A 23,740-nucleotide genomic window follows, 5' to 3' on the forward strand; every position below is an offset into this window, starting at 1 on the left:
TTTTAATACTAGTCTTTCAGTGAGGAGTATTAAATTGGTTTGGACTTTGTGTCTGAGATCTTTGACCAACTTTAAGGCTCTGATATCCAAGCTATACATGACCCAACCATCTGACACCCTGTGATAAGGTCAAAAATCTTTCCTCTCTCTCTCCATCCTATTTATTTTCCTCTCCTCTCTTTCTCATCTTTTTCTTTTTATTTCTCCTTCCTGTGTTTTCATGGCTTTTTGTTTGTCTGTGTCACATTTGCCTCCTCGCCCTCTCTTTCTGTATCTGTTTCTCCCCTATCCCTCATTTTTGTTCCTCAACTCTCTACAACATATAACTAAAGTCTGTGTTATGTTTGTTATATTTAATGAATGTCATTTTGTTTCCCTCTTCTTTTAAAATACATGTAGATGGAATATTTTACATTTCTCTCCAGGTGTGTTCTATTTTCATTTATGTAAATATATATGATTTGATTATTTATATATTGTATTTTTTTCCCACTCTGGATCAGTGACATTTAACTGAAGAAGATTAATCTTTCCTCATTGACTATACCCAACAGGCCAGGAGGAAGCTGTTAGGGGTCATCTTAAGTTGCTACGAGTGTCTGCAGCTGCTTTTAGCACAGGTTTGGTTAGAATATTTCCCTGGGGTCCCTATGATACGGAAGATATTAAATTAATCTCAGACAGCTTCATGGAGGAAGCCGTCCCAGATTAATTCCATTCTTTATGGAATTCTTTGAAACACAAATTTTTTTCGTTTTGATGAAGCACAATTTATCTACTTTATCTTATGTCGCTTATGCTTTTGGTGTCATATCTAAAAAGACTGCCTACCCAAGGTCTCAGAGATTTGTTACTGTATTTTTTTCTAAGACTTTTATAGTTTTAAGTCTAACATTTATCCCTGTGATCCATTTGGAGTTCATTTTTGTGTACGGTGTGAGGAAAGGGTTCAGCTACCTTCTTCTGCATGTGGATATCCAGTTGTCCCAGCCCCATTTGTCCCTATACTAATAGAGCATGTATTAATTACTAGCTTTATAAGAAGCCTTGACATCTGATAAGACATCACCAATCCCATTTTTCTTCTATATGAATATTTTGGTTATTTTTAATCTTAGCTTTTCCGAATACATTTGAGAATTTTTGAGATTCACTAAATAGAAAAGTAAATAGACTGATTACCAATTGATATGCTGGGATTTTTATTGACATTACATTGACTCTGGTAAGAAATGATATCCTTATGATATTGTGTCTTATCCTTTAACGTGGTATAGCTCTGCATACTTACTTAGGTCTTTAGTGTCTGTTAATAAACTTTTACAATTTTCTTAATATCAGACGCACATAATTTGTTGGATTTATTTGTAGATGCTTTACATTTTTATGCTATTAAAATGTTATTTTTTAATTATATTTTCTTCTCATAGTTGATGTGCACAAATGCAGTTGACTCTTAAATATTGATTTTGTACCTAATTATGTGTAGATACTTTGAGGCTTCCTATATAGACAATAATATTATCTATTAATAGTGACTTTTTTGTTTCTTCCTTTCTGTGCTATATCATTTGTTTCTTCTTAAAATCTTATTGCACCAATACCTAATAGAAATGGTGATAGCTAGCATTATTATCCTATTTGTGGGCATAAAAATGTTGTTTTTACACATTATACCATTAAGTATATTTGCCTTACCTTTTTCATTTTGGTTTGGATTGTGTGACAGGGGAACATTCTCTTTTTAGGTTAGAGATAGTTCCTTCCTTTCCTAGTTTGTTTTTTGTTGTTGTTGTTGTTGTTTTAATTTTTATTTTTTTATTTTTTATTGGCTGTGTTGGGTCTTTGTTACTGTGCATAACCGGCTTTAGTTGCCACCGAGTGGGGGGGGGGGGCTACTCTTTGTTGTGGTGCTCAGGCTTCTCATTGTGATGGCTTCTATTGTTGCAGAGCATGGGCTCTAGACAGGCGGGCTTAAGTAGTCAGAGCATGTGGGCTCATTAATTGTGGCTCTTGGGTTCTAGAGCGCAGGCTCAGTAGTTGTGGTGCCCGGGCTTAGTTGCTCCCCAGCATGTGGAATCTTCCTGGACCAGGGCTCGAACCCGTGTCCCCTGCATTGGCAGACAAATTCTTAACCACTGCGCCACCAGGGAAGCCCCCCTAGTTTGTTTTTAATCCCAAATAAATGTTGCATTTTTTTCAAAGAATTTAGGTTTTTAGTTTAGTTTTTCTCCTTTATTCAGACAATGTTATGAATTACATTAACATATTTTCTAAAGTTGAGTCAAATCTGTGGTCCTAGGACCAATCCAACATGATTTTGATGTATTATCTTTTTTACATCCCTTGATTTAATCTGTTTATATATTCAATTATACATATACATGTATTTATATTTGTGTACAAATATATGTGTGTGTATTTTTTCCTCTTACCCTTTTTGTGTCTGCGTTCATGACTTACTTCTACAATTTATCCCTTTTTGTACTGTTCTTGACGGTTTCTGAAAGCATGTTTGTGCTAGCCTAATAAAATGAGTTAGGAAGTCAGTTTGTATGACATCAAAATTATCTTTTCCTTGAAGTTTTGGTAGAATTTTTCTGTAAAACCTTCTAAGCCTAGTGTTTGTAAAAAAATTTTTTCACAAATGATTTGATTTCTCTATGAGTAGAGGAGTACTAAGATTATAAACTTCCATTTTCGTCTTTGTGGGTTCCTTACTTCATGTGATCTCAGCAATACGTTTAATTTAATTTTTTAAAAATATTTTATCTAGCATTATTTGTTCTTGTGTTCAGCAGAGGTATCATTTAGAGAATCTTATCCTCCGTTATCTAGAAAACAGAAATGTTCATTTAAGTGTCATTCCTCTCCAGTGTGACTTACAACATCACTCCATTAAAACAGCTTTTTTCAAAATCACCAATACTAATTTGCCGAATTTGGTAGAATTTTTCCCATCATATTCAACCTTGCAGCAGCATTCAGTGCAACTCACCATACTTCCTCTTGAAACATCCCCTTTTTCATTTAAAATACAGCATAACACTTATCTAATTTTGCTGCCCACCCTGGCCAGCCTTATTTCTTCCTTCTACCCAGTCTGCAAGTGTTTGTACTCACTGGAACTCAGTTCTTTTCTCTTTTCTCCTCGAGTGAATTAATCCTTTTTCATTGGAATAAATGCCTGCATGTGCTTATTACTTCCAAATTTATATCTTCAGCCCAGACTTTCTCTTTTGAACTTCAGACTTAGAGACTTTCTTTTTAAAACATATGAGCATCTCAAAGTCATCATCTTTAAAACTGAACTCTTAATTCCACCCCCAAGTCTTCTTTGTCTTAGTAAATAGCACTACTGTTTATCTAGTTACTTGATCCAGAAACTTGAAAATCAGCTTGATTCTTCTCTGCCTCACTCTGCACAAAATTTGTCTTTTCTTTATTTAAAATGTGTCCCCATCTTATCTGCTACCCCGAATCTGAATAGTCATCATCTCTTGCCTAGACTCCTATAAAAGCCTCACAATTACAGGAGTTTCTCTACTCTCTCTTGATGGGCTAGAGAATGACCATTGGCTACTTTAGACTGAGTGCCCTGGGAAGGCCTCCTTAAGGAGCTGGCATTTAAACTAAATCTGAACAAAAAGCAAATTGCCACGCAAAGATCCTTCTAGGTGGAGGAAACAGCTTCTATAAAGATCCTAAAGGGGAAGCAAGTTTAGAGTGCTTAAGAACCACGAAGAAGGCCGACATGGCTAGGGCAGGGGTTAGAGATTTGGCTGAAGAGGTTAGCAGGATCCAGATTATGTAGGGTTTTGTAAGAGTATGGAGTTTGAGTTTTATTCTAAATGAAACAGGAGCTAATGGAAAGTGATAGTTTAAATTTGAGGGGTAAGAGAGAAAAATCAAGGTCTAGAATTTGGTAAAGATGTCAAGACCTAAAAATTTGAGTGTCATCAACATATAGATGATATCTGTAGCTATGGGTCACCTAGAGAGAGGAAAATGATAAGGAAGAAAAAGGGGCCCAGTCTGAGCATTAGGGCACCCTAACGTTTAAGCATTGGGGCACCCTAACATTTAGAGGGGTCTGTATAGGAAAATGAGGAATTGTGACCAGTGAGGGGAAAGAAAACCAGGAGTATACGGTGTCATGGAAGCCAAATAAAGAAGTTTCAAAAATAAGGGAGTTATCTCCTCTGTTGAGTAGTGGGTCAGAAAAGAAATAGAATCATGCTCTTATAAAGGTCATCACTTAGTATTTTCAAGGACAGTGAAAAGGTAGCTTTTAAGTACTCTCTAGAAATCCTTGAGAGCAATAAGTAAGTATCTGCCATTTTCTGAAGAGAGAGAGAGAGTCTTCAAGGAGCTTCCCTCCCCAGTAAAGGAATGCCACATTCTTTAGCAATAGTAGCCTGTCTGTGTTCAGCTCATCATTCAACAAATACCTACTAGAGCCTTTGTGAATGCTTAGTATGACCCAAACACTGTTCTTGTTACACTTTCAAGCCTAATTCTTGCTGTTTGGCCCATTGCTACTTTATAGCAAATTTTGCTGTTTGGCCCATTGCTACTTTATAGCAAATTTCAGGATGATTGGTAACCTTTTGAACCAGATCCAGTTGTCTTAGCACTTAACAGCTTTACTGTATCTCTGCCTGGACAGCCACAGAGAAATAAATATGTTCCTCCTCGCAATCATCACATGGAGGAACAAGTAAACTTGTTTTGTTTAGGAGGAACCTTCCTTCAGTGATCACTTCTGAACAAAGACTTTTTGCAGTGAGTAATTATTGTTTGAGGTAGTAACTGACTTTATGAATGTGTTTATTAAATAAGATTTTTAGAAGGACAGCAGGGAGACATTGAAGTTTATCTTTTAAATCCATTTTCTGACTGTTTTGGTCAAATGACTTTCTGACGTGTGGGACAGTAATTGCTTCCGGGTACTTGTTTTACTGTCTGACTAAATCACTGTCTCATTGCTTCTGGACTGTTGACCTATATCCATCTGGCTGCCAGGATCAAGCCCTGAGTCAGCCTGTAAAAACTCTTCTTGAAATGTTTTAAATTAATTGTGGATTTGCAGTGGTTTCATTTTCAAAGGTTTATTTTTGGTGCCAGTATTATTATATGATACCAGTTTTGCTATTATTAAATAAGTTCAAGTAGACCTGGAAGTGTTTATGCATATATGTGTTTGTGTTTATATATAAAGTTTATATTTTTAATCAATCTTAGTCTTCATTGGTTAGAATTTTATTCCTACTTTTTTTTTATTTAACTTAAAGTTTACTTACATCCAACATGACTAATATTCCCTGGTTGTTTCAATTACAAACTGGCAAATATGCCTTAAGAGGTTTATAAATTTCTCCACTTGTATGGACCCACTATTGATTTTTCTGCTCAGATTTTGAGATACTACAAAATGATTGCTACTAGCACTGCCATCTCCCTATTCCCAAAGATCACAGATCTTTAGAACACCAAGCACATATTGGTAGTTGATATGGATCCTTAAGAATTAAAATGTGTGAAGAATAGATTGCTCAGAAATTCTATTCCCATGGTTAGAGATTGTGCTCTAGAGCCACTGTCCTCCCACATTGGGCCATCATTGGCAAACTGCTTGTGAAGCCCAAAACTGTTGTAAATGTTCTGTCACCATCTCACTTAACTTTCTTTGCTCACATATTCCTGTCCCTTGGCTCACATCTTCAGAACCCCTTTGTCCTACCATATTCCCAGAGTTTAGCATCCATGCAATCCTCATCTTTCCTTGAGTTCCTCATCTCCTGGATTTCTCTTTCCTCCAAATTTACCAGTCCTATAGGGAGGGCCCGGTTCTCTTCTATGGAACAATAAACTCATCTCTCCCAAAGTGCTTCTTCTGACCAGAGGTCATATTTATCCTTTAATATATACCGTATCTTAACTCAGAAGAGGAGATAGAAATTTAATGGGAATACTTGCCTAAGATAATATAGTTAATTGTGAAGCTAGAACTTAGAGAACTAATTTTCAGTCACTTACTTCACCTAGACTTGCCTGTTATTTTGCAGCTTTATGACTTAAAGCATGTGTTTGTCATAAAAAGAAAACAAATCCACTATTAGAAGCAAATGAATGGTTAGTATTAATATTGCTTTGGTTCTATAGCTGGTTTCCCTCAAAGTCATGGAGGAATAGACCAAAATATGTATCTCATTTTCCATTTGTTAATTCCTTTATTTCTTCACTTATACTTTGCTTCTCATCATATTTGAATGGCTCTATATGTGTCTCAGTTTGATGTGAAAATGTGGGAATTGAGTATGATTTGCTTTATTGATATCGTAATGTATTGGAAACTGGTTGAAATAATGGAAGCTTTTCTCCATTTTTATAAAGATATGATCATTATTGATGTGAGATTTCCAACTTAAATGTTTACTACACTCTTTGTCTTAAGGTAGAATTCTAAAAATCAGATCATTAGGTTATCTCACCAGAATATTTTAATTGAAAACAATATATAGCTATGCATGTAATTCATGGCTCTGACTTACTATCATATAATTTTCTTAACATTGTTGAAAAGTTTTTAGTCCTGTTCAAAGCTAGCAGCAGTAAATTAAACCAAATAATAATCTTATACATTTCTTGATATAGCTTAACCAACTGTATTTTAACATACAGAAACAAACAGACCCCCACCCTACTTTAATATTATAGATAATGTGGCATTTTAGGCTTTTCTTGAGTAGAAGCCAAAAATCTTATTTGCATTTCTTTGAAAGGAAAAACTTTAATGAGGACAAAGTACTGGCAGGGTGATGGGCCAAACAGAGAGGAGATTACAATTACAGACTTCAGAGTTCAGTTTAGGTTGTGTATGTATGTTCCTTCTTAAATGATAGTTTGAAAAGTAAAGATTATATATCCATTTGGTTTGGGATCTACATGCCCCTGTTCTGTTACCTGAACAGTTAGTTTCTCCAAGTAGTTCAGACTCTTAACATTTACAGTCACCCTTGGTTCTTTACACTTTCTGAAAAATTGCCTCTTCTATTCATCTGTCATTCTTTTTTCTCCCTTCTGATTTTTCTTTTATTGGTTACACCTGAATACATTTTCCAGACTGCATGCATTGACACCGCCCCCTGCCCCCCCCCAAAAAACTTGCCATCTACCTTTTTTTTAGTCATTTAAGCCACCCTTATCTTCTTATATGGCAACTTCTTTATAGAATACTATGAATGTGGCTCAGTTTTTGACTCTAAAATCAGAAAAAATAAAAATTTACAATAGTAGTATCTATTTGTGATAAATAACATTTTTACAACTTGATCATTTCCCAAAAACTATTTTTAAAGTTGACTTAAGTAATTGGCAATAATTTTCTTTTCTTGTTTTAAGTATTCAATGCAACAAACTAATATTTGGAAAGTGTCTAATTTTATTAATCATGTGTATTGCAACTTATTTCTGAAATAGAATTTCATTATAAATTATACTTTACATCCTCATGCTAAAATTCAACATAAAGTGTTAGGAGCAAAGTTTTTACTAAGAATCAATTTTATGTAAAATTCAAATAACATCAAATAATTAAAGCAATTTTAAAAAAGAACTAACGTCAAATGATTTACACTCCCTGATTTCAAGACTTACTGTAAAATTATGGTAATCAAGACTGTGGATTACTGTAAGGATAGACATATAGGTAAATGGAACAGACTAGAGAGACCAGAAATCAACCATTACATATATGACAAATTAATTTTCAACAAAATTACTAAGGCAATTCAATGGAGAAAGGAAAGTCTTTTCAATAAATGGTGCTGAAAAAGCTGGATATCTTTATGGGGAGAAATGACCATTAGCCTTTATCTCATACTATACATAAGAATTAACTTGTAGTATGTTATGGACCTAAATATAAAAGCTAAAACTATAAAACTTCTAGAAGAAAATATAGGATCTTTTTCAAATCTTTGTAGTCTTGAAGTAGGCAAATATTCCTTTGATAGACACAAATAGCACAAACTTTTTTAAATCATAAATTGTATTTTTTTTATTAAAAAGTTCTGCTATTTGAAAGATTCCATTAAGAACAAAAAGACAAGTCACACTTGAGGACATGGTGAGGGGATAAGGCGGCAAAGGGGAAGCTGGGACAAAGTGAGAGAATAGCATTGACATATATACACTACCAAATGTAAAACAGATAGCTAGTGGGAAGCTGCTGCATAACACAGGGAGATCAACTCAATGATGGGTGATGACTTAGAGGGCTGGGATAGGGAGTGTGGGAGGGAGTCACAAGAGGGAGGGAATATGAGGATATATGTATAAATACAGCAGATTCACTTTGTTGTACAGCAGAAACTGGCACAACAGTGTAAAGCAATTATATTCCAATAAAGAGCTTTAAAAAAAAAGACAAGTCACAGAATGGTAGAAAATATTGACATATTGACAAAAAATGTATATTCAGTATAAAGAACTCTTAAAACTCAATAATAAGACAACCTAATTAAATAATGAGCAAAAGATCTGAACACAATCTTTAAAAAAGAAGTGAATGGGTCAGCTTGATGCTTCGTGAAGACCTAAAGGGGTGGGATGAGGGAGGTTGGGAGGGAGGCTCAAGAGGGAGGGGATAGGGGGATATATGTATACATGTGGCTCTTTCACTTTGTTGTACAGCAGAAACTAACACAATACTGTAAAGCAATTATACTCCAATAAAGATTTTTGAAAAAAAAGATTCACCGGGATTGCACAGCAAAGTAAACCATAGACAAAACAAAGAGACAACCCTCAGAATGGGAGGAAATATTTGCAAGTGAAACAACTGACGAGGGATAATCTCCAAAATATACAAGCAGCTCACGCAGCTCAATATCAAAAAAACGAACGACCCAATCAAAAAATGGGCAGAAGATCTAAACAGACATTTCTCCAAAGAAGACATACAGATGGCTAACAAACACATGAAAAGATGCTCAACATCACTAATTATTAGAGAAATGCAAATCAAAACTACAATGAGGTATCACCTCACACTGGTCAGAATGGCCATCATCAAAAAATCTACAAATGGTAAACGCTGCAGAGGGTGCAGGAAAAAGGGAACCCTCCTACCCTGTTGGTGGGAATGTAAACTGGTCCAGCCACTATGGAGAACAGTATGGAGGTTCCTTTAAAAACTAAAAATAGAGCTACCATATATGATCTAGCAATCCCATTTCTGGGCATATATCCAGGGAAATCATAACTCGAAAAGATACATGCACCCCAATGTTCACCGCAGCACTATTTACAATAGCCAGGACATGGAAGCAACCTAAATGTCCATCAACAGAGGAATGCATAAAGAAAATGTGGTACATGTATAGAATGGAATATTACTCAGCCATAAAAAAGAATGAAATAATGCCATTTGCACCAACATGGATGGACCTAGAGATTGTCATATTGAATGATGTCAGACAGAAAGACAAATATCATATGCTATCACTTATATGTGGAATCTATTGAATAAAAAAATGGTGCACATGAACTTATTTGCAAAACAGAAATAGTCACAGATGTAGAAAACAAACTTACAGTTGCCAAGGGGGAAGTGGGGGAGGGATAAATTGGGAGATTGGGATTGACATATACACACTATGTTTATAAAATAGATAACTAATAAGTACCTACTGAATAACACAGGGAACTCTACTCAATACTCTGTAATGACCTATATGGGAAAAGAATCTAAAAAAGATTGGATATATGTATATGTATAACTGATTCACTTTGCTGTACAGCAGAAACTAACACAACAGTGTAAATCAACTCTACTCCAATAAAAATTAACTTAAAAAAAAAAGAAAAATAAAGTGAATGGGGATTTCCCTGGCAGTCCAGTAGTTAAGACTCCGTGCTTCCACTGCAGGGAGCATGAGTTCAATCCCTAGCTGGGGAACAAAGATCCCACATGCTGCATGGTGTAGCCAAAAAAAAGAAGAAATGAATGGTCAATAAATGCATTAAAAATGCTCAATATCATTACCTATCAGAGAAATCCAAACCTACCATATAATCTAGACATTCCAATATTACATATTTACTCAAGAGAAGTGAAAACATGTGTCTACACAAAAACTTGTACATAAATATTGCAGCAGCTTTATTCTCAAAAGCCAGAAACTGGAAGCAAACCAAATGTCCATCAACAAGTGAATGGATAAACAAATTGTGGATATATTCATATAACAAAATTCTGTATTCTGTTGTAGAATAGTATATGAATTATATATTCATGTAATAGAATTCTACCAGTAATTAAAAAAAAAAAGATATACCCAACAACACAGAGCTATCACAAAAATATGCAGAGTGGAAGACATCAAACATGAAAGAAATTCTAGAAAATAAAGGCCAATCCATACTGGCAGAAAGCAGATCTGTGATTGTCTGGGGCCAGGTACAGATAGAAATTGACCACAGAGAGGCACAAGGAAACTTTGGTGGTGATGGAAATACTCTGTATCTTGATTTTGGTGTTGGTTACACAGGTGTGTACATTTGGCAAAACATTGAATTGTATGCTTTAAGTGAGTATAATTATTGTACATAATTTATACCTCAATAAAGCTCAGTTTGAAGTATTTAGTGGTTTCTTTAAACTTTATCATTTTGTATACTGTACTTCATTAATATTATTGTAAAAGACTCTGCTTTTAACAAAGAGAAATTAATATCTTCTACCATCCAGTAGCATTCTCCCTACCCTATCTCTGTTTAAAAGATCGAAATTGTCTATATATTGATAAGTATATGAAATAAGTATAATAATAACTCTTCATTATAAAGTTGTCATAGTTTCAGAGGCTAAGGAGTCACCTGGTACAATGGGAAACATACAAAATTTGAAGTACAAAGACTTGGTTTCATATCCCAACTCTGCCTTTTATGGTATCTCTTAAACTTTGAGAGTGTCAAATATCTGATTTGAAAAATGAGGGTATTATTTATTACCAAAAATTATGTCTGTTTCAGTGTCAAATGAAATAACAGATTCAAAGACACTTTGTAAACACCACAAATCCTTGTACCTACCCACTTACCATCAGCTCATAATTACTTGCAAATAAAAATTCTAAATAAAAGTTAGTTCCATTTTGCCCATGAACTCTGAGAGGGCAGAAAATGTCATTTTCAACCAGAAATCTCCAGCACCAGTCTAGCACCTGGCAGGTATAGGCACTAAATACATGTTGGCTGAATTAATTTCAATTCCTGTTTCTGAACCCCAGCATTTCTATCACTATGTTCAGGAAAATTAAAGTATGTGGAGCCATGGACTATTTTCTCTAATGTTATGAGTCCAAACTGAAAATGCTTGTTAGAGGTGTTAGAACTCACAACTTTTATACTACAGCCTTAATGTTCAGATATGTTAGGTAGCTATTCGCTTCTGACATCATAGAAGAATGGATCACAAAAAACATGACTTTAGGCTGTCTGCTTGTCCTGGCGTAACAAGTCCCCTGGTTCAGAGAATCAAGTCCTTGAAGAATTAATCCTCGTTGCTTCTAATTCATGTATAACTTTCTATTAAAGATGAAATCTAATAAAGAACTAGCCATGAGAGGAAACATAAAGTCAAGTTGATCATCACCTCTTTATATCTTAAGAAGTTAAGAGTTCAAGCCCTTTTTTTGGTGGAAGACTCCTGAATATACTCTCTACTCCTCACCCCAATCCAATGATGTTAGGGGTAGGCAGCAGTTGTACAATTCCAAAAGGTTCTGGCACCAACACTAGTGTTGCTGACATTTTCCCAGTAAGTTTCATTTCATTAATCTTAATGCCACATATGTACCCTTTCTCTAGCTAGTGGGTGGCGAGAACGTAACAACTTGCAAACAAAGGCAAAAGCATCACTGGGGTGATGTAAAGAAGAGAGTTGCAGATTTTTTTTTTTTAATCTCCTCTGCACCTAGGAGTGAGCATAACAGATACTTTGGGGGAACTGTAAGGAGAGTACACATTTTCACCTCATTGGAGAACTGAGTGGATATGCTGTCTCTGGGTTCAATATTTATTTATGGAAAATTTGTCTTCTCATTTTACTGTCATCCTCAGATAAACTGATTCATTCACTTTGCAAAGTGTAAGACTGTGGAGTTATTATGTGCACTTATAAACGCACTTTTGGATAAATGGTTCTTTTGATCTTCCATTACTCTTCATTTTCATCTCATTAATTTTCAGGTTTCAACACAAGTTTTTTAAAATAAGGATTTAAACATAAAACAACCCTAGATAAAGAACTAAGGGATTTTGATATTTCATAGTTATTCTTTCTGTTTTTAGTAGTTTTTTGGCCCCTACAAGTGGGTATAATAGTCACTATTAATATTATTTTCTCTAATTTGTTATAAAAATTGTAACTTTACTACAATGATGTATTACTTTTTAATCATGAGAATATCTTTATATTGAACCCAAAATACAATATGAATATGTGAGATCTTATTTTTATATTAACATCTATATTTTGTAAAGTAGGTGGGGGGTGTGTGTGTGTGTGTTTATTTAGGTACATTTTACTACATTTATGTGTTCACAGAGATTTTATATAGCAGCATTAAAAAAACAAACAGGCATAGTCAGTCATGAGTGTTCTATATATATATGTGTGTATATATATATATGTTATTGGGGATGCAAAGATATAAAAGATAGAAGAACCTAGTAATTGCCTTTAAGATCAGAGCACAGAGCATTAGTTTGGATTTTACAAGGCCAGCCAGCAACAAAAGAGCAGTAATTTATGAGCTCAGCGTAAAAGAATAGCATAATTGCATTAAAAATTAATGCTAATGAACACTAAAATGGGGAAGGTGGTTATGATGAAAGTTTGTATTCATCTTCTCTGGTTTGAATGATGGCTAGTGGCTTGATTAATGGCTTAATTTCTATCAATTAGCGGGGAAAAATCTCCTGCGAGACAAGGGTAAATTGAGCATTGAATTACATATCTTGCTTTTGTGTGCTAAGAAAAAAGAGCTGTGTATCTCTGATATTAGCCACAGTGACAAATGTGGTGTGCCCTGCGATGTCTGCATTAGCTCTCCTGACAGGCGAGTTGTGTGTGGTTATGGGGTGTTTGGAGATGGCTGGCAGACAGCATTCACTACAAGTTCCTTAGAAACATACAACTCTTCCATCTACAGAATTTTAATTAGAGTCAATAAGAATTGTGGAATTAAAATGAACAATAAATAGCAACTTCAGAGTCTGTGTTCTGCCCTGTTAATCTGGTATGCTTCAAATTATATTCCTTTCTTCTATCCTATTAAAATAAGAAAACTTCCAGTAGCTTTAGCGTTGTTGGAATTATTACTTACCTCTATTAAAAGTGGATTTGACTACCCATGTTTATTATAACATTTGAGACAAGCATAAGGCAATAGTCTATGCAGTTGGTCTGCATAGTGGTTGTTTAGCCAAATTCTCAGAAACTATTCTAGTTTTTGTAGCAACAGTTGCTGCACAGTAAAGAACAGCTCTAAAGTAGTGATTTACCACTTAGGTTGTCTTCAGGCTTAAATGAAAGAATGATAGGTTTTCTAAAAACTTTATTTCTTTTATTCACTAATAAATGTTTTCAGAATGTGACATAATTCTTTGAAAATTTATTCAAATATGAAAGATTCCAAAAATATACATCTGTATTCTAGCTCAAGATAACGCCAGAAAATCAAGACAATATATGGCATTCCCCTCTACAAAAAAAGCTATGTTGTATTTTGCTGAATGAATAAGTGTTAAAATGAAGAATAAGAACAATACCAAGAATATTTATTATGCTAGTAAACGGATAAGAAGAAAAAATAATGTTTCTTGGCAGGAAGAGGTAAAAAATTTATTTGGCTAGGAAATAATGCCTGGATCACAATTCAGGGATTAGATCCCACTTCTGCAACCAACTAGCCATGTGCGCTTGGCCAAGTTACTTAGCCTCAGTTTCTCATCTGTACAGTGAAAATAATAACGGTACTATCGCTCATGGTTATGATAGTTAAATGAGGTAATCCATGTGAAGTGTTCAGCTCTCAGTGCCATAAATGTAAGCTTCTGTTACTGCCGTGATTACTGCTTCTGCTACCATAACAACTCATCTGGCCTTTTTAACAACCATTTAAATGAAAAATTAGCCTCTATGACCTTCCTCACTAGAAAGGCATCTCAGATACTGATGATCAAAACAAGTGTCTATGCATTGACAGACACTACACAAATATACGTTCATTCTAAAACATGATTTCTACCACAGGACTACCATTTTAGGGAGTGTGTGGTGGTAGTGTAGACATTCACTGGAATTCTCTATGGCCAGAAATTGAGGTTTGTATACTAACTTTTTAGCCAACTTATAGGTCTTAGTACGATTACTAAATCAGCGCTCTAGTACTATTACTAGTAATAGCTCTCAGTTATTAAGTGTTTTTAATGCTTCCTTAGCCCTGTGCTCAACACAGATACCATCTCCATATTTTCATGACTTGCTTCTTCACATGATTCTTCTCTCTACTGAAATCACCACATCAGGGAGTTCTTTCCTGATTACCCCATCTGAAATAGTCCCTCTTTCTCCTTTGTAGCCCTCTACCCTGCTCTATTTTCCTTGATATTATATTGTTTATTTACATGTTTATTATTCACCTCTCCCATTGAAACATAAGTTCCATGAGGGAAGAAAGAAACTCTTGTCTCTAAACCCTGGTGTGCAGGAAAGTGCCTGAATGTGCTCAAATATTTGAAAGTAGGAGAGAGAAAGGGAAGGAAGAAAGGAGGGAGGCAACCTCTCAACCATCCTGTCATGTTTCAGCTGTTATCCCCATAACCAGAGAGGACAAAACTGAGACCATCACAACGCACTTGCCCAAGGTCACAAAGCTAGTAAGCAGAAGAGACAGTGTTTAGTCCAGATAGTCTGAACCCAGAGCTGTTAAAACTGACCACTTAGAGACAATTTAATTTCTTAAAGTTACAAAACTTTTTATAATTTGGCATTTCTCCCCCATGATTTTTTTTAGTGGTTACTTTAATACCCTTTAATCTTTAAGTTTTCAACAAATGTTTATTGACTGCTTATTAAATAATAGAGCACACTATACTAACTCCTGGAATTGACAAGGGTATGTCCCCTCTAGCTGGGGAAATGAAGCTTTTGCTTATGAAGAGATTAATATCAGTGCAAGGTAACATATGCTGAGAGCCAAATGAATTATGGAAGAGGCCCCTTTTCTCACAGGTGGCAAGGGAAGTGACAGGAAGGATTCAGAAAAGATAAGAGCATTCTAGGTAAAGGAAAGTAAATGAGGCGGAATTTGTGTGGATTTTCAGTATGGATTTTGTTTTTCATAAAATGTAGTCTGATACTCAGTTCACTTGCACTTATTAAAATGTTTGTCAGAAATTCTTCACTGGTTCAGTCACATTAAAATTATTCTTATTACTTAATTTGACATGGAAAGCAGTCTTGTTATGAGTCTGTCTGGGACCCATCCAAGGAGGGTTGCTATTAGAGACGCTCCAAGATCCTCATTGACATACATAACTTGGTACTGTATCATCAGCTTCCAGAAGACTGATAGACGAGCCACATTCTGCTTAAGAAGTTTTCTCATCTTTCGCGTTATTTGTGGATGTCGGTTCTGGAAACTGGTGCCCAGGGATATAAGATTTATGAACAACCTTAAAATGTTAGGGTTGGATGGATTTCTAATATATGTTTTATATGCTTTGATGAAAGAAACGTATGTAAAATATGCTGTTTTGAAGGGAAAGCAGTGGTTATGTTTCATTAAAATTTGTGTTCATGAGAAGTTGCTTTAACTTTAGAATTCCAAGTAAGCTTTATGGTATGTTTTATTTGTTTACAGATTTTATTGAATAGCCATCTTTATTTACTTATTTATTGAATAGCCAGTTTGTTATTGTTTGCTTTTTTTTTTTCGTTCTTGTAAAGCACTTGAAAATGCTTTATATTTCAGACTTTGTTTTCAGTGTCTATATTGTACCATAAAAGGGAATTTTGCAGATATTTCCATTCTTGACTAAAATTTGAGTACATTTAAACTGAAAATAAGATATTCTCTTGTATTATTCATGTGTTTGTAGCAGTGGTATTAGTATATAAAAATTTTTTTCCCTTGAGAGAGAAAAGTAGCAGAAGTAACTTAATAACTGTGAAGCCAACCAGCCCAAATTCTTTGTAATATAAAATTCATTTTAACTTTGGGGAAATTCTAAATTATTAATATTCAAAAGGAGTCATTTGGAGAAGAGATTTTAATGTGTAAGGTACCTTTCATGAAACTCACGTTGTCGCTTAGCCCATTATTACATCTTGGCTAATAGTGCCATCTGCTGTTCACGCCCTAGCATTGCTGCCAGTTTAGAGAAGTTTGTAATCTGAAAATGGTGTACAGATTTAAATTTTCTTTTCAAATAAAAGGTTTATATTGGACCTTGTCATCTTTATTTGCTAATCTTAAATTTGTATACCATTTAGTAATACAGAAAATTCTGTAAATGTGTCATGTGAAATTGTCAAATATAACTTGAAGTAGCAGGTGAGCTAAATTTTTATAATATCAATATTAACTAATAAAATATTTCAATTTTTCATCACAAAAGGAACAATATAACTTTCCATGCAGTGAGTTAACACTGAGTTTTTAGTCTGTAGTGACATAGTTTTCTAACTCCATTATTTTCTCTTTTACTATGAAATATGAAATGTTCTATGGACGTCTTGCAAGCAACCTATGGAAGTCATTTTGTTTACCAATAAATGTGTTTATCAAAAAGCATCAAGTGCAAATAGATATGTTTACTTCACATTTACCATGTTAATGTTTAGAAACATACTATCATTTTTATTTTCCCAGTAACTTTGTCACTTGTCTTCATTTTTACCTCATGGCTGATGAATACAGGATACTTTCTGCTAGGCATTCATGCCAAGCATATAAACAGTAACTAGTTTTAATTCACATTCTTCCCATTCTTAAAATTGGTGCAGAATTTTTAAATGACAAATTGGCATGTAAAACTTAAGAGCCTGAATTTAAAACAACTAACAATGTATTATTGATGTGTTTTATTCTGCTTCCCAAAATGACAGGGTTATACTTAAAACATACATTTGTGGACATTGATCTTAGAATTTTGAGTCTGGGGCAATTTAAAACATTTTTTATGCCTGTTTTCAGACAGCATGGAGCTGAGCTATTTATAAGCCTGAAAATGTAAATCTCCCATGAATCTTTCAAATTTTAATTTATATATCACTCTTACTCTTTAAATATTATACTCTTTAATTTAAATATCACCAGTAAAATGGTTCCCACATTGAAAGGTAAAAGCTATGTTGGTTTATTTTCACACTGTAAGTCAGGCAGACAGGCTTTCCCCTATCTGCCCTGTCACTTTGTTAATCCTGAAGTGATCTTTAAAGAAACACAAAGATGATGTTCTGTTTTTCCTCTAATCTTTCTCCTTCCTTCCTTTATAATTTCTCCAGTGCTATTTTGTTAAACATACTGGCCCTTTGGCCAGCTTCTATGATAACACTTTTATTTGTATTAGGAGCTGGTAGTATGCCCATATTTAAAGCTACAAACACTGCAAGCTTTAGACATCAAGTACTGTTTGTGAGCTCACCTCTGACATTTAATACTAATGATGTGCTTTGTAAATCCAAATGAGAGAATATGTTAGAGAAAAAATCCAAGGGGTCAAACAGTTAATACATAGGAGACAGCATCCTGAAGTCAGAAATATTGTTTTTGGTTGGGAACTAATGATTGTGAAATAATTGTGAGACTAATTAAAACCTACACAAACAGATGTGTTTTCATGTTGACAAATTAAAGTTGGATCACTTGGAATGGTATCCATTATGATTTTTATCTGCTATATTAGTGTCATTATATATGTAACTAGTAAAAATATTATCCTCTGGCATGGGATGTGTTAATAAGTTAGCTGGGCAAAGACTCCTCTCATTTTGCATGCTCAAATAGTATATTGCATAATTAAAATCCACAGGGGCTTTTATTCTTAAGCATGTGGAACTGTTTGCTCTTCCATGATACTCTGACAGTGTTTGCTTGTATGTAGGAAAATATATTCTTCCAAAGATGGAAGTTTTGGCTCTGACGGCTGTTACTTGGAAGTAACATTCCATGCAGGAGTTCTCACGAGAAAAGACTGGTTACAGCTGTCAGGGACACGTCTTCGGAGGCACGGTCTTTCTCTTAAATAAACTGGAAATTGCATAAGACTATATACTTATAATTTGTGATTGACCAAAAATTGAAACAAAGATTTTTCATAAAATGTTAACTTCTTATTGAGTGTATTAGACCAAATTTCTTTTCATACTCTGTATATCATTTAACCTTCTCAGCTTAGTATGTAAAAATTAGTTTGATGCAAATAACTCTATCTTAAACCAGTTATTACAATTTTTTAAAGTAAATTCAGTTATTATTCATAAAGGCTAAAATTCCAGCATTTTTAGATGCTTTAGCTGAGTATTCAGTGGCTCCTAATTCAGCTATGTATTCATTTCAGCTTACACCAAGAGTTTAAACAGTGAGGATGTGAACCATTATGTTGCATTTTTCCTGCCCAGCTAGCACCTGAAAAAAAATACGAAAATATGAAATCACACATGCCTGTGGTGCTTTACAATTAAAGCACTAATTGTAAAAGCACAGGACTGGAAACAACTCAAGTGACCATCAACAGGACATTGGTGGGAAAAAACTATTGTACAACTGTAAATTAGGTAACTATATATCTGTAACATAGAATGAGGAGGTATCTATCCTGGAAGACATGGTGTTAAGTGAGAGAAATAATATACATAAGAATGTATAGTATGCTGATTTTGTGTAAGAAAGAAGAGAATATGTATACTTATATTTTCAGAAATAAGCAATGGAAGGATAAAAATCAAAACCTAATAAAAAATGGTTACAATGGATTGGGGGAAGAACTAGGGGAGTAGGATAGGAAAGGAAACCTAGACTTCTATGAATAATGTTTTAATTTTGACTTTGGAAGCATGTAAGTGTCTTATGCAATTAAAAAACAAATGTTAGTTATGAAAACAATAGAGGAAAACAAGATTTAAAAATCAAAAAAAAAAACTGAAGCAAATGAATCTAACTATATATCAAGTTGGTAGCATAATCACATGGAGAATTATTTCAAGTGACTTTATATTTAGAGTGTAGTGTTTTGACACCTCATTAGTGGAATAAATCCTAAGATCAAAAAGAACCATAAAGAAATTTTAAACTGCATTAATTTATCTTGTTAATAGTAATATATCTGATTATTTTGAAACTAATACATATTCAACTCACATATTAGGAAAAACAAATAAGTACTTTTGATAATGTTATTAAGACCTAGTATTCTTAGAGTAAGAGAAAAGATATACAAATATAAAAGATTTAACTAAAAGTCCTATAATCCTTAATTTGGTTGGTAATATCAGCATGAACTCATATTCGTTTTTCTTTTCTAAAAGTATGTATTTCCTACCCCACTAACAACAGACACCCCTCCTGCTCAGGTTATTGTCTTTAAATATCATTCCCCACTAAAAGGAGTCCAAGCCCTTTTGAGAAATGGCTAATTTCAAGTCTGAGACAGGAACCATACAAGATGAATCTGGGACATCTTATCATGCCTTAACAAAAGAGATCATATCGAAAGGATGCAGGGGCCAACATGAAGCGGCTCCCACTACCCAAAGGTAGAATCAAGATATGAAAATGACTACCACAGACTGAAATATATTACATATATAAATATTCATGAGCTCATAATGGTCATCTTTGGACCAAGACTGATAAATTAAGGGACAGAATTAAATATTTATTCTGCCTTTTCCTGTACAGGCTATATTTCACAGTCACAAAGTAGTCAATGAGGGAAGTTCTTCAAATCAGAGCTAATAAATGCAGGACAAATAATAGAATTAGAAAAAAATGATCAATTTGCAGTGTCTAAAAAAATAATGGGTCTAAGCAACAAACAGTAATGTCTGCTAAAACCATTAAGTGAAAGGCTGGTGGAGAACTTTATAGGGTCAGGCTAACGTCACCTTGGACACATTGATCAATCTTAACATCATTAAAAGTGGGAGAAGCACATCTGATATGATGTAGTAGGAATTACACAGCACCACCTGTGATGTATTCTTGACCAAAAGAAATTGAACCTGAATCTTATCCCTGTCTAAATCTAACTGCTAGTTTACACAAAATATGAAGGATAGAAGAACATGTTAAACAACACCATGAGAATAAAGTCAGCAAAATCCAGAATGTAGAAAATTGTAAAGGCTCATTGATCCATTTTCTTCAATAAATAAATGACAGTGAAAGGGATGGTGGACTGTTAGTGATTAGAAGGAATTTAAGATACTTGTCAACCAAGTGTGATCTTGTTTGGATCCTGTTTCAGACAAACCAACTGTAAAAAAAAAAAAATGTCTTGGACAAGCAGTGAAAATTAAACATGGATTATATAAAATGAAATTAAGGAATTATTACTAATAATGTTGGATTTAAAAATGGTATTGTAGTTATGTTGTTAGTTTGTTGGGTTTTTTTCTTAAGCCCTTATCTGAGATGCCTAAAAAAATATTTAGGCGTAACATGGCATTATGTCTGGGATTTACTTTTAAATACTCCAGGTGCACACCCAAAAACTGAAGTAGCCATGGATAGATTAAATAAGAATAACAGAAAATTAATGATTATAGAATCTGAGTGATGGGTGCAGATGGATTCATTGTGCTCTTATTCTTTTTATGTATTTCCATAATAAAATTGGGGGAAAAAAATGTAAAGTCCTCCTACCAGGTTAGCCCAGGTTAGCTTGGATCATTTTAGCAGTACCTTCTCAGCAGTGTTTTAGGTTTTAGGTGAGAGTCTTAGGAATAGGAATATTACATTCTTGGGGTTCCGAGGGGGAAAAGTTTCTATTGTAACTTAACCATAGTGCCTTTTTCTTTTCCATCCAGTTAAATTTCATAAGTCATAAAGTTACTTCATAAGAAAGAACATTGCTTAGATATAGTGTTGTTAACAAGCTTACACGCCAAAATACACTGACATTGTACCCTCTTTTTTAGACCAAGCCACCCTGGTAGAACAGGTAAAAAGAGTCAAAGAAATTGAAGCCATTGAAAGTGATTCTTTTGTTCAGCAAACATTCAGATCAAGTAAAGAAGTCAAAAAGGTAAGTTTTCATCCAGGCATTATGAAAAAGCTTTTAGATTCCAACTAAAGGGATGCTTTATTAATGGATTTTACTCAAATGTAAGTGCTTCTTCTAGTGGGTAGATGAAGTAGGGCGAGAGTGTCAGCATGTTATTGAGAGAGAGAATGAATCAGTGAGAATCAGTTCAACTTGTTTAAAAAACTGTAAAAATGTATCTGATGCCATTTGTATTTTAAAATTCACCGAGAAGACAAAGTAAAATGTCAACATGACGGTTCTATAACAGTAATATGCATTTCATGAACATACACAGTTTTCTTTTCAAATATATACATTTACTTTTTGAATTAACATTGCTAAAGTTAGGAAAAAACTTTAACAAAATTATTATCCAAATAGTAACATATATCTACACTCTTTGCCTATATGGGTATCACTTATTCATCATTAATAAAAGGAGCTTTGATTGGCATTTTATTTCTGTTGATTATTTCATGTATTCTTTCAATTATTATCAGGGCTGCTTTTTGAAATTTGTGTTCCTCTAGTAGGAAAAGGCGATCTGCTGTGAAATACATGTATTCTTTAGTATCATAGGTATAATGAAGACATGGTATAGTTATCACTTATTCAAAAATACTCTATATCTGTAGATATATTAATGACTGTATTATATTCTACTGATTAATGTATCATAATTCATTTTTTCCTCTGATAGCAGATATTCTAGGAGTTGGGAGCTGGGAGGTATTTCATAAATGTGTATGGATATTCATTACTATCACCTTAAGATAAATTTTTCGAGATGGAATTATTTGTTAAAGGTTAATATTGTTTATTTTCATACCTGTTCCCAAAGTCATTCTCCCAAAATATTGTATCAGTTCAGATTCCACCACTAAGTGCAGGGAGATGTCTGCCTCTCACCCTCGTTAACACCAAGTCTTATCAGACTTTTTCATATTTACTGATCTGATAGGTAAAAATTGACCTTTTGTTGGTCCATTAGCATTTCTTTTGTTATTAGTGAGATGGATGTCTTTTCAATTACCATATATATTTTAAAATAATTCATTCCGGAGGCATGAATTGAGCATGTGCAGGATGCCAGAATGCACTAGACAACCTTGGTTAATCCATGGTCCTTGCCCTATTATTTTGCTGATTTCATTTGAACATTTTGTAGTTTGCCACCACAACTCCTGAAAAAAAGGAGCTGTGAAATGGACATTCACAAATATAGTTGCCCGTTTTATTTAATATCTTATTCGTACATATTAAGAAGTCATTCATATGTCCTAATATAATTGTAATTTGTCTCGAAGTTTACTTCAAAGCCTAGAACTGGCTAGTTCTTGGTTGGGTAAGTATGACAGAGAAGCAGAAGCAGCCTAGAAATATTAATCCAGCTCTGTGAATTGAGCCACTTAGAAATATATTTAAAATATTTTACAAGCATTTTTGTTTCTTTCCTCTAAAATTCAAACCAAATTGCAATAAATCTTGTATTTAACAATTAGGAAGGAGTGGTCAAAAGCTTGAGATGTAGTGTCAGACCTGGACCACATTGTCATTCTGCTATTTATTGGCTATATGTCATTAAACTATATAATAATCTCATTAAACCTTGGCTCTCTTCCTTTAAAATGGGGATAATACCCATAGCAGTGGTTTTTATAAGGATAAGCAAGATACTTTACATAAAACAGTTAACCAAGTGCCTGGCATATAGTAAGTACTCAAGAAATGAAAGCTGTTGCTACTCCTCCTCTTCCTGCTGCTGCTAATGAGGGCTGTATTTGTCTATGGCTTCCTTTAGAGGGATTGTAGATAGAAAGATTCCTGTTTTGGTTGGGCTAGAGATTGTTTTATGTAATTTTTTATGGTCTATAGACCCTAAAATTCTCCATATTTGAGGCTTAGTGACCAAGCGAATAGTTAAAAATTACTCAGTAATTTACTTGTGTCATGTATAGACATCAGCTTTGGACCAATTTGTTTCAACACAGTCATTTGGAATTGTACCCTAGCCCCAGTTTTTTATGTATTTAAACTGCTAATAAATGATAGAAAGCATCCAAACCAAATTTGTCCAACTCCAGAACCCATGTTTTTCCTACTAATCAAATGTCTTTCGTAACTGTGAGTTCGATGCATATTCCCTGTTGAAATATAAAGAATACGCTAAAAAGCCACAGAATAGGGCACTCACCTTGGTGAATGTACAGTAGTGTAAAATATTGGCCATCCAACACTGGACTTATATTAGTCATCGCATTTCAAAATGATCAGAAGAGCAGTGATGGACCAACAAAGAATAAATTTGCACTGGACTGTAATATAAAACAGAGGGCCAATTTGTTAGTTTAGAAAGTGAGGGCTTCCCTGGTGACACAGTAGTTAAGAATCTACTTGCCAATGCAGGGGACAC

General features: G+C 34.2%; 1 protein-coding gene across 5 annotated transcripts in view; it reads left to right on the forward strand.

The window, feature by feature from the left end:
• Positions 1-23,740, forward strand: part of RSRC1 (arginine and serine rich coiled-coil 1) — a 441,996-nt gene that overhangs the window by 412,267 nt on the left and 5,989 nt on the right. For all 5 annotated transcript variants that reach the window (XM_057737932.1, XM_057737931.1, XM_057737935.1 and 2 more), the window contains one exon: positions 21,221-21,327. In XM_057737932.1, coding sequence (XP_057593915.1) covers positions 21,221-21,327 — 107 coding nt within the window. The remainder of the gene's footprint in view (positions 1-21,220; positions 21,328-23,740) is intronic.

The sequence above is a fragment of the Hippopotamus amphibius genome, chromosome 6, assembly GCF_030028045.1.
Source record: "Hippopotamus amphibius kiboko isolate mHipAmp2 chromosome 6, mHipAmp2.hap2, whole genome shotgun sequence".
NCBI lineage: Eukaryota > Metazoa > Chordata > Mammalia > Artiodactyla > Hippopotamidae > Hippopotamus > Hippopotamus amphibius.